This window comes from Pituophis catenifer, unplaced genomic scaffold, assembly GCF_029215685.1.
Source record: "Pituophis catenifer annectens isolate HBS135680 unplaced genomic scaffold, rPitCat1.0.hap2 SCAF_2, whole genome shotgun sequence".
Classification (NCBI taxonomy): Eukaryota; Metazoa; Chordata; class Lepidosauria; order Squamata; family Colubridae; genus Pituophis; species Pituophis catenifer.
Genome location: NW_027256882.1, coordinates 65,731,460 through 65,743,758, shown reverse-complemented (window position 1 = coordinate 65,743,758; position 12,299 = coordinate 65,731,460). Strand labels below are relative to the sequence as shown.

The following is a 12,299-nucleotide window of genomic DNA, read 5'->3' as shown; positions in this document are numbered from 1 at the left end:
AGAAGAGTTTTCCCTTACCTGTAGATTGCTGCAGGGCCATCTTATATTGTTTGCTCATAACAAGAGAAGGAGCTTTTAAAACCAAAGTAATTAGCATGAGGTACAAATGTCTACAAAAATTAGTCCCAGATTAGATGCCCCTAGGGGGAAATTGTGCCTGGTGAATGAAATACATAAAGAATTTTCTCTCTTTTCTTCCCTATCCAGATACTGTTCGTTTTGCCTCAACTCTATCCAGTTGTATTTCCATCATCCTCTTTCTTTCCCAATATAGATTAATAGAATTTGGAAGGGGCCTTGGAGGTCTTCTAGTCCATCCCCCTAGATTCTTTTTTAAAATGCCCCTCGAAGGGAAAGCTATTACTTCACTGGATATTTGGTTCTACAATACTGTTAAACTGCAATTAGATGAATTCTCTAATATTCAACATTCTATGTTCTGCTTTACAGTTTTTGAAATTTGGTGTTGAGCAGTCCTATGATGGTATGTGGAAATGGCCTTGGGAGAAAAGTGGAAAGCACCACACAACCAAGAGGCAGCTTAGACTGCAAAAAGAATGTGGGTTTAGCAACCGTCTCAATGGAACCCTCCCTAATTTCTTTAGCTGTAAAAATGACAGGGGAGAAATATATTTTCAAACTTGTACGTTTCTGCTATTGTAACCTTACAATAAAGTAGAATTGATCATGCTTCCTATCTGGACTACTTTGCCAGGCTGACAATTTCTGAGAATACCAAGGACAGCTAAGAAAGCAAACAAATGAATTATCAAATGAATTAACACAAAAGTTTTCAAACGACCAGTCTCATATTGTTGCATTTTGGACACATTGTACGCCACCAAGGGTTATGATGTATAAGATGGGGCAGTTACATAACTCTTTCAAATAAACAAAACAAACAAACAAATAAAAGAAAACCTAGTTCTCTGGAGAAATCTATAATGCTGGGAAATCTGAAAGGTCTAGTCCATCCCCCTACTCAGGCAGGAAACTCTATACCATTTGAGACAAATGGTAGGTATATACAGTTGTATAGGTAATATACATTGGTAATACTATATACAGTTAATGTTTACGCTCATCGTCTTTCCATCATGCTTCTTTTTTTATTCTAACTGCTGGAAGAAAGGAGAGAAATGTGCGTAGGTACATTGTATTTCTGTGTGGGACCGAATGGATTGAAGAATTAACCTTGTAATTGAAGTACAAGCAATTAATTTTAATTAATAATTATTAATTAATTTTGCCAGTTTCTCTAGCTCTGCTCTTGGGGGGAGAGGGCAAGGAATATGGCTTCTGTCCCATATATATGTACATATACTTTATATAAGTATGGGTGGGGGTGCATGTATTCCCACAAACAAATGCCTATATATTTCTGGCCTTCGGGAAACATGCCTTGGAGATCCAGTAATATGGTTATGGAGTCTGCCACACGGCATACTGTTAGGGAAGCTGAGAGTTCTCTCCTGCAGGTTATGTATTTTAATGTTTTTATTATTTTTAACTATTTTGTTACTTTGTTGTTTGTTATTTTGTTGTACTATTTTGTGTTTTTAAAACTTTATATGACGCTCATTTTCATGTACATGTGATGGGGGATTATATAAATTTAGCAAATAAATAAAAATCAAACAATCCCATGCACACATTTTTGGGATAGTGGGGAAGGTAAATCTCTAGAACTAGCTTTAGCAGACTTGGTAAGCATGATTGGTCAAATAATGGAGAAACTTGCAAAGGATTTTTGCCTTGTTAAGGTGGCTCAGTGGTTAAGACACTGAGTTTGTCGATCAGAAAGGTTGGCAGTACGAATCCCTAGTACAGGTCTCCTGCGTGAGCAGGGGATTGGACTAGATGACCTCCAAGGTCCCTTCCAACCCTGTTACTGTTACTGTGTACCTACCGCTTTCTCAATTTCTTCTTCCTGGAGTGGTGGGCAGGAAGGGGGGGCGGATGCTTTAGAATCAGGATTATATTCCTTTAGGATAATACTGGAATTTATTTTATTAAAATAGTTTAGGGGACTGGGATTACTGGAACTAATTACAATTTCCTCTTAATTGTAATCACAAAGAGCCTGGTGGCGCAGTGGACTAAACTACTGTTAAAGTACTATTTAGCTGCCAGCTGCCTGCAATTACTGAGAATTCAATTCTCACCAGGCTCAAGGTTGACTCAGCCTTCCATCCTTCTGAGGTAGGTAAAATGAGGACCTGGTTTGTAGGGGCAATAAGCTGACTTTGTATAAAATAGAACAGCACTTGAGGGGGCCCAAAAAGCCCTACTAAGCAGGTACATACAAAAGTATGAAGGCTATTGCTTAAAAGCATTGTAAGCCGCCCTGAGTCTCCGGAGAAGGGCGGCATATAAATCAAACTAATAAATAAATAAATAATTTAGAGAACTGTGGACTAATGAACTCGAACGCTCTCTGCTTGTGAACCAGAGGAAGACTGCTTTAAAGAATGTGAGATTAATTTAACTTAAAATGTGGTTAATATAGCAGATAAGTCTATTTCATGTATTGGATACTTCAACAAGTGATTAATAAGGACTGGAAGCAATCACCTTGCTGCTGGAAATGTAATTTAGAAATTGAAAGATTAACTCACACATTTGCCCTATTATTGTCACATTTGGGCTTGAAATTCACAGAAAGGTTAACATGACTTTAAATTGATTAAAAAGTCAAGCTGAAATCAATTTGCTAGTTAAGAGAGTATATGTTCCACTTGGCTATATCCCCAGCATTTGGAATCAATCAACATAAAAATAAATGGATTTTTCATGCAGCGAGGATGTCCAAAAATTACTATTACACAATGCTAGGAGGACAAATCTATACCTGATTTGCAGCAATCAATTCTCATCAACATATGATCAGTCAGCACATGATTTATCTAACAAAAAGCAAGGAACAAGACTTTCAAATAATCTGTTCAAAGTATTTGGAAGTTATTTTGCTCATGAGATAGATTTCCAGTCTTTTTCTTTCCTTTTTTTAGAAAGGAAGTGATAAATTATATTATTTTATTACTCTCTTTATATGTTTAATTTTCTTTCTTTAAAAAAAAAATACCGTAATGCTATTTTAAAAGATGCAGCATGTCTTCCCATTTTTCTCAATAATGGAACTCAGAGAAGTAGGCATACTAATCTACCGCAGCAAAAGCAATTGAGAATCTCATGACAGATTGAAGATATTTATGGGGGCATAGGCTTTCCTGGGCTAAAGCCCATTTTATCAAGTTCTGACCAACTAAAAGACGTATTTTCTAAGCTGCATGTTTTCATGATTTATAAATGTTTCAAAATTATTTAGGAACTGTTTTATGATATCCAACATAAAGCATAGTATTAAAAGATTTGTAGGCTGTGAACTATAGAAAAGGAATAATCACACAATATAATAACCCTATATTCTTGCAGGATGCAGTATACAATCCACCACTGAGCCTTGTATTCTGCTCACCAAGTAAGTCTTGGATTTGACATATGCCTTTGCCTTTCCCTTTCAAAGGATACACTTTAGAAATTCCCAAAGGAGTTTCCTTGGTAAGGCTATGAAGTAAAAACCTAGACACATTGAAGAGTGTTTCGGGTAAGTAGTGATTGAAGGGTTCTTCCTGCAGTGGAAAAATAAAAGTTTATTCTCAGATTTCTATCTGACACACTGAGGTGCAGCAATATCAAGGTAAGAGTCTTAGCAGACAAATAATAAATAAATAAATAAAGTACACGAAAGAAGTTAGCTGTGCTGACAACCTCACAACAGTCTCCCCATGTCAGCAGGCTTCTAAAAGCAAATATGACATCAGTTAACTAACTCATGAACGTTTGAGGGTCAAAGAGTGAATTGCAACTATGTAAATATCTTACAGTGCATTTGTGGATGAAGTGATAGGCATGATACAGTTCTGCCAAGTGCTGGAAGTGGCGAAACTTCTTTAACATTTCGGTCTTCTGCTCCTCATTGTCTGAGGGAGGGAAAGGCAATATCAGCATAAAACCTCTGAATAGATGCCAACCCAATAATGAAAGACTTATGCTGAAAGAGCCTTGCATTAACGCTCCTAAACAAATGTGCCTCCAACCATAGCTTTTGTAGTTAACTTTGCATGAAATCTTGTATTTTAAAAACAGGAAAATCAAGGCGCAAATGGCCCTGCAACATCATTTGAACATAGCTGAGTACTATGGCTAACAATGGAATACATTTGCCTTCCAGTTCTTGAAAATCAAACCGCAGAAGTTACAAGCAGAGAGAACAGCATCTTCCAACTCAACATTTGGATTTAAAAAGCACTTTGGAATTATCTGCTATCCTCTAGCACACTGGCAGACATGTTTACTTAGAAGATAATCCTGCTGAGTTCAGAGGGAGATATTTCTAGTTAAGTGAACAGAAGAACAGCTGTAATCTCAGCTCAGTGTACTAGAGACGACTGATCTGTATCTTATGTGTACTTGCAAAATAAAGAAATGTTTGCATAGTGTCACATAGTAAAAGACAACCAGTCTGCTTCAATCTACCATGTGATAATGGTAAAAACTTACTTGAACCTAATTCTATACTAAACCTCAGCCACAGGTTCGTTAAGAGATATGGGACAAGTTATTTTCTTCTGGCTCAGGCCCAGTTTTGTGATATAAAAACTATAGAAATGATTACTGTCTCTTTCAGAAAACTGTTAGATGACTAAGGAAAGGCAGTATCTCCCACGAGCTTGTGTCACCTATGGAAGGACAGAAAATGTGGGAACATAGCAGGAACTTCAATAGAAAGTGGGTTCTATGCTGATCAGGTATTCTCAACCATATGAAAAAACAAGATTATGATAATCATCTGGGCCCTGATAAGAACTTCTCCCAACTTCCCCTCCCCCACCCCAGAGGTCCTATATCGTGCAATTCCCAAAGAACATTCATTGAAGACCTCAAGAGTATGTTAGATATTCTATTTTCATGCGCGAATCAAGTAAACTTACTAGCATTTCCTTACCTTGAGCTATATCTAAACACTGCATGGACAACATCCAGTAATAATATCCTGCGTCATTGAATCGGCTTTCTACCACAGCATTGTGAGTTAATTGTTCCAACACTTTAACAGCTTCAGTCTGTCTGCCAGCTTTATGGAATGCTACAAAGGGGAGTCAAAATAAAGAAAACTGTGATTAAGCTAATGAGCTTGACTAAAATTAAGAAAAGGCACCAAATCTAAACATCAACAACAAAGCATCCAAAGGGATTATGTTCTTTTGTTTTTCTACACTCTGCAGGGAAGTTTAATATAGTGCTACATATATTTCTAAATAGAAGGCTTGTGGGTTTTGTGGTACCCCCCCAAGCTTCCTAAATGCATAATCTATCAAGCAAAGAAGCTGCACAATTTCTAGTCATTTGCAAGGTTCTCTTCCTGGCTCCCAATAAGTATCACTGAAACAAATGACGGGCAAATATCAGAATGAATTGTACTTGCTATTACGGTAATAGTAAAAGCCAGGACAACAACGATTGGATATTTCAAGCTAAGTGGCTAATAAAATCAGTATTAATGTCTTCTCACAGAGCTATATTATAGGTAATCAGCAAAATCTAAAGTCACCTTGATGTGAAAAAGGGCACATACTTAAGTTTAGCCTGTACTGACTTCACAACTAAAAGCAAAATGACTAAATCTATTAGGCGTTCCTGGCAATTACAGAATGGCAGACTATGTTTCACAGGCCAGCTTTCCAGCAAAAAGAATAAAAATTAGGTCTGATCCTTTCACCAATATAAACCCAGGAATTTAGGACACACACCATTCCACACCAGCGGTGACTTATTTTCCCTTAAACATTATGCCTTGTATTCACAGTCAAACTGCTACAAAAATAAGAATCCCTTTGCAATTTAAACTCTGTCACAGTATCCCATACAAATGCAGATAGCTTTATGAGCTGTAGGATTGCTTTCATGCCCTTTAGGATGACAGTGCTATGAATTAGCAGTGAAATGCTATACATCAGCAGCATTTCCACACAAAATTATCAGAAAATTGAAGAAATACAATGCACTAGCCCTTTGATGTAAGCTCGGAGAACCTTAAACTGAAAAACAAAACAAAAATATCTTTTAAAAAAGAGGAAAACCATGCAATTTTCAAATCCTAACTTAGATCTCTCAAGTTCTTCCAGATACATATAGCATGTTTATAATGAATACATAAAATGTATATCACACAGAAATTGCTGCTCTATATAAAGTGCATAAAATAGGATTCTGAAATGTACCTCAGAAAATATGGAAGCTATTCCCAACTACACTAGTCTCTTGATAAACTAGAATATGAATATTCATATTTACGATACCCTTTAATCACAAAAGTATGAGCATATACTAACTTTAGTTCATTTAATAAGAGGTACCATGGTATGTGAATGCATAGAAACACTTTGCTAGATATAAATGTAATACTGTAATAAATTATTTTAATCCAATTGTTCTTAACTGATTTATTAAAATAAATTAAAATAAAAACTTCTCCATGAATATTAATATATCAATTAGATCATTTAGATGATTTCTGTCTTTTAATTAAAATGTTAAATCAGTCATCAACAGACACATAGAGATAAACCACATTTATATACTATTCAAAAGAGACAATAAAAAAATCTAGGAAAGAAATGAAACAACAAGGACACATTCCCATCAGCATCCAACACTCAGATAAGTAGGGATTAGGCAAAAAACAATACCCTAAACAAGGTACCACCACAGAGAAAGCCACACACACACACACACACACCAAAACTAGCAGGAAAACTATTTTTATGTAAATTGATAGCAAACTCCACACTCACTCACACTGATTATATTACTCAGGTGGGCAATGCAACTTCTGCAATCATGCTCAGAGAGTACCAAGAACTAAACATTTTATTTATTTTTATTTATCAAATTTCTATACCACCCATTTCTCCTAAATGACTCTTGTCACTTCAACTCTGAGCTACAGATATTCTCTCTTCTATTGAAATTAAATATTAACATATCTCCCAAATGAACATTGTGTTTGTTTTTAATTTCAGGGAAGTACCTAGTAAAGTTTGATTAATCCAACTTAATAATAGCAGTATTGACAGTAGCAGTAGCAAGATAGTCTTACCTTTTTGAGCTTCTTCAAATCTATCATTTTCTGCCAGCCACTGAGCATATGGAACATAGACATCATCTTTAAATTCAAGATGCTTTTCACACAAAGCAAAAGCCTGAAGTACAGAATAAGTTCATGCTTAGGAAAATAATTACAGTCTAAAAATGCAACTGAATATTATTGTTTTCAAATTCACAGATTTCAGGATTTATTTGTAGCAGACACTAAGATATTTAAACATGTATGCTGTGCTACTTAGTGTCAGCCAGTAATAATGCCTTATTAATCAAGCCCTGAACAGCCATCCTTGGCATCTAACATGCTAATGTCACAGCTCAGTAGGTTATCTATATCCTTCACAATTAAAGAAATTGTCAGATGGCAAATTTCCCATGCAACTGATTGATTTATTCTTAAAACATCATTATTGCAAAATGGATCTTAATTGTGCTACTGCTTATGTGGATAGCAAATTGATTCTTTGATTGCTGATTCATATCTAATCCAATGGCTTTCCTCTCCATGTAAAGAGGAGGATTTATCAACAGACTAACAACACAACACAACACAACACAAAGTCTCCCTAAAACACTCCCTAAGGAAGGAAGCCCAAACAAAACATGAGGACTCTGACCAGTTTGCTCTGCTTAGCATTTTTGTGCTGCCTGTGATGGCTAGACTATTTCCCATCTCCTTCTGGCATTCCTGCCAGCTTTTCTTTGCAAACGCAGGTACCAGTAGTCCCTGAGTTACAATCATCTGTGCAGTGACTGTTCAAATTTATGGTGGCACCACATGTAGGGACTTACCACTGGTCCTGAAGTTATGGCCATTACATTACGGTCACATTCACCTGATCAAAATTGGGGCCCTTGGCAGCCTGCCCATACTTATGACTGCAGGGGCACTTCGACTCCCCCCATCTGCCTACTTCCTGCTATCTCTGCACTTCTGGACCACTGCACTCCATGGCCACTGCTGCTTAGCTGACCTTCCCCGTCTTCTTGCTCCCATTGCTTTGGCTTGCCTGCCCTGGTTCTTTTCAAGAAAGCTACTGGCTCCAGAAAGCTTTCTTCCCAAGGTCAGGCATAGATATTTCTTGGCAAAACCTGGGGAAGATGGCCTCATGTGCAAAGGGCCAAGGCAGGTAAATTTCATCAGCACCAAGAGCAAGAAGACAGCAAAGGGCAGCTAGGACAATGGAGTGCAGGGCAGTAGGGATGTTGCAGGATGATGAGGGCAAGCGTGGCTGGAATTGAACTCGGGCAGCTAAGGCTTGCAGGGGTGGTTGTAGTTTTGGCCTTGCTACCGAGGCAGCTGGGGTTTCTCGGGGCAATGTGGCTTTGGGCTGCATGCTGGGGTAACTGGAGTGGAGCTTTCTGGGGCAGTGCAGCTTCATACTGCACTGTGATTCAGGGGCTTCTTGCAGCTCCAGAGCTGCAGTGCACCAAGATGCTCCCAATCTAGGGTGCAAGGCAATCAAAAAGGCAGAGATGAGGGAGATAGATGAGAGGGAAGTTGAAGAGGAGGCAGTCCCTTCCCTTACAGCAATTCAAGGCTGTGTGGGACCAAGTCCAGAATGGCATGGTTTGAGGTGGGTACTTGGCTAACAATTGTCAGAATTCAGATAATGATGGCAACATGAAGTGCTGTTGCAAAGTGATATGGTCACATGTCTTTGGGCTTTATAACTACATCGCACAGCAATAGAAACCTTGGCCCCAATTACTGTTGTAAGTCAAGAATTACCTGTACACAAGTCTTTTTGGCAAGAAGGTGGCTGTTTCTTTGTTCACTAGGTATCTAAATTCTGACAATTCCCATTTTTATTTTTTGTTTAATGTGTACTGTTGCCCATTGGCCAATATAGAACAAGTCTCTGCAGTTTTCTTGGCAAGAGGTGTTTGACACTACCTGCTTCCTGGGGCCGAGTGTGTGTGATTGGCCCAAGATCACTCAGCTGACTTTGCAGGTAAGGAAGGACTAGAACTGATGGGGTCCCAGTCCCTTGCCTGGTGCTTCAAATTACTACACCAAACTGGCTCCCTTATTGGATTAGAATAGCTTATTTCAATGAAAAAATTTAGTAGACCAGATTTCTGATACAGGATTTCATTAACTTTTATGACTGGTTACCTTGCTTCCACTTCTCTTCTGTCTAGTAATATAGTAATATTTTTATTTGGCATGCCCTGTAAGTATAGTACAAGACCTCTTTCTGATCTTTTCATCAAAAAATATTTATTTACAATTAGGTTACTATGTTAATGTATAATTTTGTCACACCTCTAAAAAATTATCTATCCTGATGCTTACAATTGCTTGGAGATGTTTACTACGTTTAATTCTACCCAAAGGCAGATGCATGGAAGTAGATTCCCCTTTCCCTCCCAGGATGTTTAGTGTTTAGGATCTTGAGTCTTGAAACATCTTCATTTCCTGTTTAAAGGGAGGGGGTGCTGGCTACTCTATTTCGGTATTTAAATGCTGTCTTATTGGCTTAATTTACATAAAAGTCAGGCGTCTAATATTGCATGATCCCCAACACAATATTTATGTTAAAAACTCAATAAATATTGTGTATCTCTTGAGGAAATAGAACAGAAAATCAGAAGGATGAGAACATAATGGAGCATTTTGTATGAGAGCATGCGGATTGGCCAGAATCCTGAACAAGGAATCTGCAGTGAAGGACCTGTCTGCAAACTGAAACACATTAAAATGCATGCACAATTTAAATAGAAAGGGGAATTTTGTTCACACAATGTAAAGATTTAAGACTACATAGGCATCAATACCCAGAAATGATAAATTATTCCCTGAAAGTGAGCTGCATTTACCTCATCCCACTGCTGAGTTTCCACATAGAGCTGTGTCAAGGCCTTCAGATCACCAATCTTGATATAGGTTTCTGCAGCATATCCATGGTTCAATAACTTTTTAAAATAATAGGCACACTTTGTCAAAGGTTCCCGTTCTGCTTTATCCAGCTTTCGAGCAATAGCGATCAATCTTAATTTTTAAAAAAGAAGAAGAAATCTAGCCCCGTTATTGTCTCCAAGTCTTCCTAATTCTTACTATACACATGCACACATACACGAACACACACACATACACAAACACGCAGGATGCTGCCAGAGATGCAAGCAAACAGCTGAACAGTTGTTTACATTTATACTCCAGCAGTTCTTTGCCAAGCCACAAACCTGGAACTGCTGGAGGACAAAAGCTCTTAACTAAATAAATTCACATTCTAATGTCTGTAGCAGAAACCCTCTATTTAGATTCCACAATTTGCAGGCTCAATGAAGCCTCCAAGTCTTTTTAAAGGACTCTATGGAATCTTATTAAAATCTTAAGACCAACATCTTACAGTCAAAATGTGCCATTTTCAGAAATGTGCTCTGAAGCCTCTGAAATCAATGTTAGGCAAATTGGCATTTTTATCTGCTGACTGACTGATACTCTACGACTATGCCTGACCTTGAATAGTACAATTTGTTTCTAAGGTTGCAACTGTTGTATGATGTTTCTGAAAAGTTCTACTTGCTTGTCCTAGGCACCAGCTGTGTAAATGCGGAGAGCAACTCTGAACTTGTGCTTTTGGAAAAGAAGCATGTAACTAAACAAACAAAAGAATGTTCTGAAAGAGACATCATGAGCATTTTAATCACATCAAGATGCAGGCCTTATAGGAGACCTCCGATAGTCTGTGGTAGCCCAAAATCAGGATTTTAGTATTTATTTTTAGTATTTTATTTAATTTATATATTTTATTATAAATAAATAAGATAACCAAAAATCAGGATGAGTCTAGTAGCAGTTTTTCCAGACTACAGTACACTTTATTGAAAGGCATGGGTTTTTCTGAGCGATAACATTTCATCAGATGCAAGGGAGGGACTATAGACTGAGTAGGCAGAAAATAAGGGGAAACAAGGTGGTTATGCAGATGTAGGTTATATATGAAACAAATTCCAAATACCTGATCAATTAACAACTAATACCTTTTAAAAAACTATTCCTGAGATAACCTACGATGGTGATTTACACATGAAAGCAAAGCAGGCATCTGGCTTTGTTGGAAGGCCCGATTTCCATGTGAGCATCATTGTCCTGTTGTTTCTCGTTGCTTGTGAGAATGTACTTCAGGTTGGGTGGTTGTCTGTTTGAAAGCATAGGCCTGCCACCTCATGCATGAGAGAATGTAAATATCACTATCCAGTATGGGCTATAGCATATTAATAATGTGTTTGAGCGGTTTGGCTCATGAGCTGTAGGTGAAAACTAGTGGTGACCTGTAGTATTCTGTTACTATTGTGTCTTTTAATAGACTTTCCTCCCTGGGAATCCAGTTCCTCTTCTGATTTGTCTACTGATCTAGTTGAGTGGGTAGTTCAATTTCCTGAGTTCCTGGTTTAATTCCCTCAGTTGACTGTCTTTGTCAGAACAAAGCAATTGAAGCATAGAGCAAGCTTGATTATGTGGCTGACAGGCTTGATTATGTCTTCAGGATGGAAACGGAAAGCAGGGAAATGTGCCTTGTGATATGCAGTTTCCTGTATAACATTGTGTTGTAACATTTGTGTTCTATTATGTCCTTTTACAGTGTATCAAGGAGTTGAACCTTTTCTGTAGATCACGGGTGTCAAACTCGTGCTGTCATGTGACGTATCACAAACTTTTTTCCATTCATGGAGCTAGGGTGGGCGTGGCCTGCACATAATGCATCCACCCTGCGGCCTCTCGGCTGCCAGTTTGACACCCCTGCTGTAAACTCAAGGCTAAGGTTAATGATGAGGTGAAAGTTGTTGAAGTCATGATAGAAATTGATGAATAATTGATGAAAATGTCATCAATGAATCTCAAGTAAAGAAAAGGTTGGGGGAGGGAGGGGTAAATGTTGAGAAAGCATTGTCCCAGGTCAGCTATCACAGCTGCCACAGGCCCTCAACAACTACATACAGAAGATGAGAGGTGCCTTCATCTGACAGCAGTACCCCCTCTGGTCTCTACATAGGACAAACAAAACAATCTTTGCACAAAATAATTAATACCAGGAGTCATAACAAGAACAAAGTAATATTGAAGCATTTCAAACTCCCAAGGCACTTCATTATAGATCTCAAGGTAGCTATTTTAGAAAAAA

At 37.9% G+C, this 12,299-nt stretch overlaps 1 protein-coding gene across 3 annotated transcripts in view; it reads right to left on the bottom strand.

The window, feature by feature from the left end:
- Positions 1–12,299, bottom strand: part of IFT122 (intraflagellar transport 122) — a 70,654-nt gene that overhangs the window by 16,555 nt on the left and 41,800 nt on the right. For all 3 annotated transcript variants that reach the window (XM_070936876.1, XM_070936874.1, XM_070936875.1), the window contains 5 exons: positions 9,991–10,162; positions 7,163–7,265; positions 5,009–5,149; positions 3,886–3,983; positions 3,532–3,632 (listed from right to left, as the gene is read on the bottom strand). In XM_070936876.1, the coding sequence (XP_070792977.1) occupies positions 3,532–3,632; positions 3,886–3,983; positions 5,009–5,149; positions 7,163–7,265; positions 9,991–10,162 (615 nt within the window). The remainder of the gene's footprint in view (positions 1–3,531; positions 3,633–3,885; positions 3,984–5,008; positions 5,150–7,162; positions 7,266–9,990; positions 10,163–12,299) is intronic.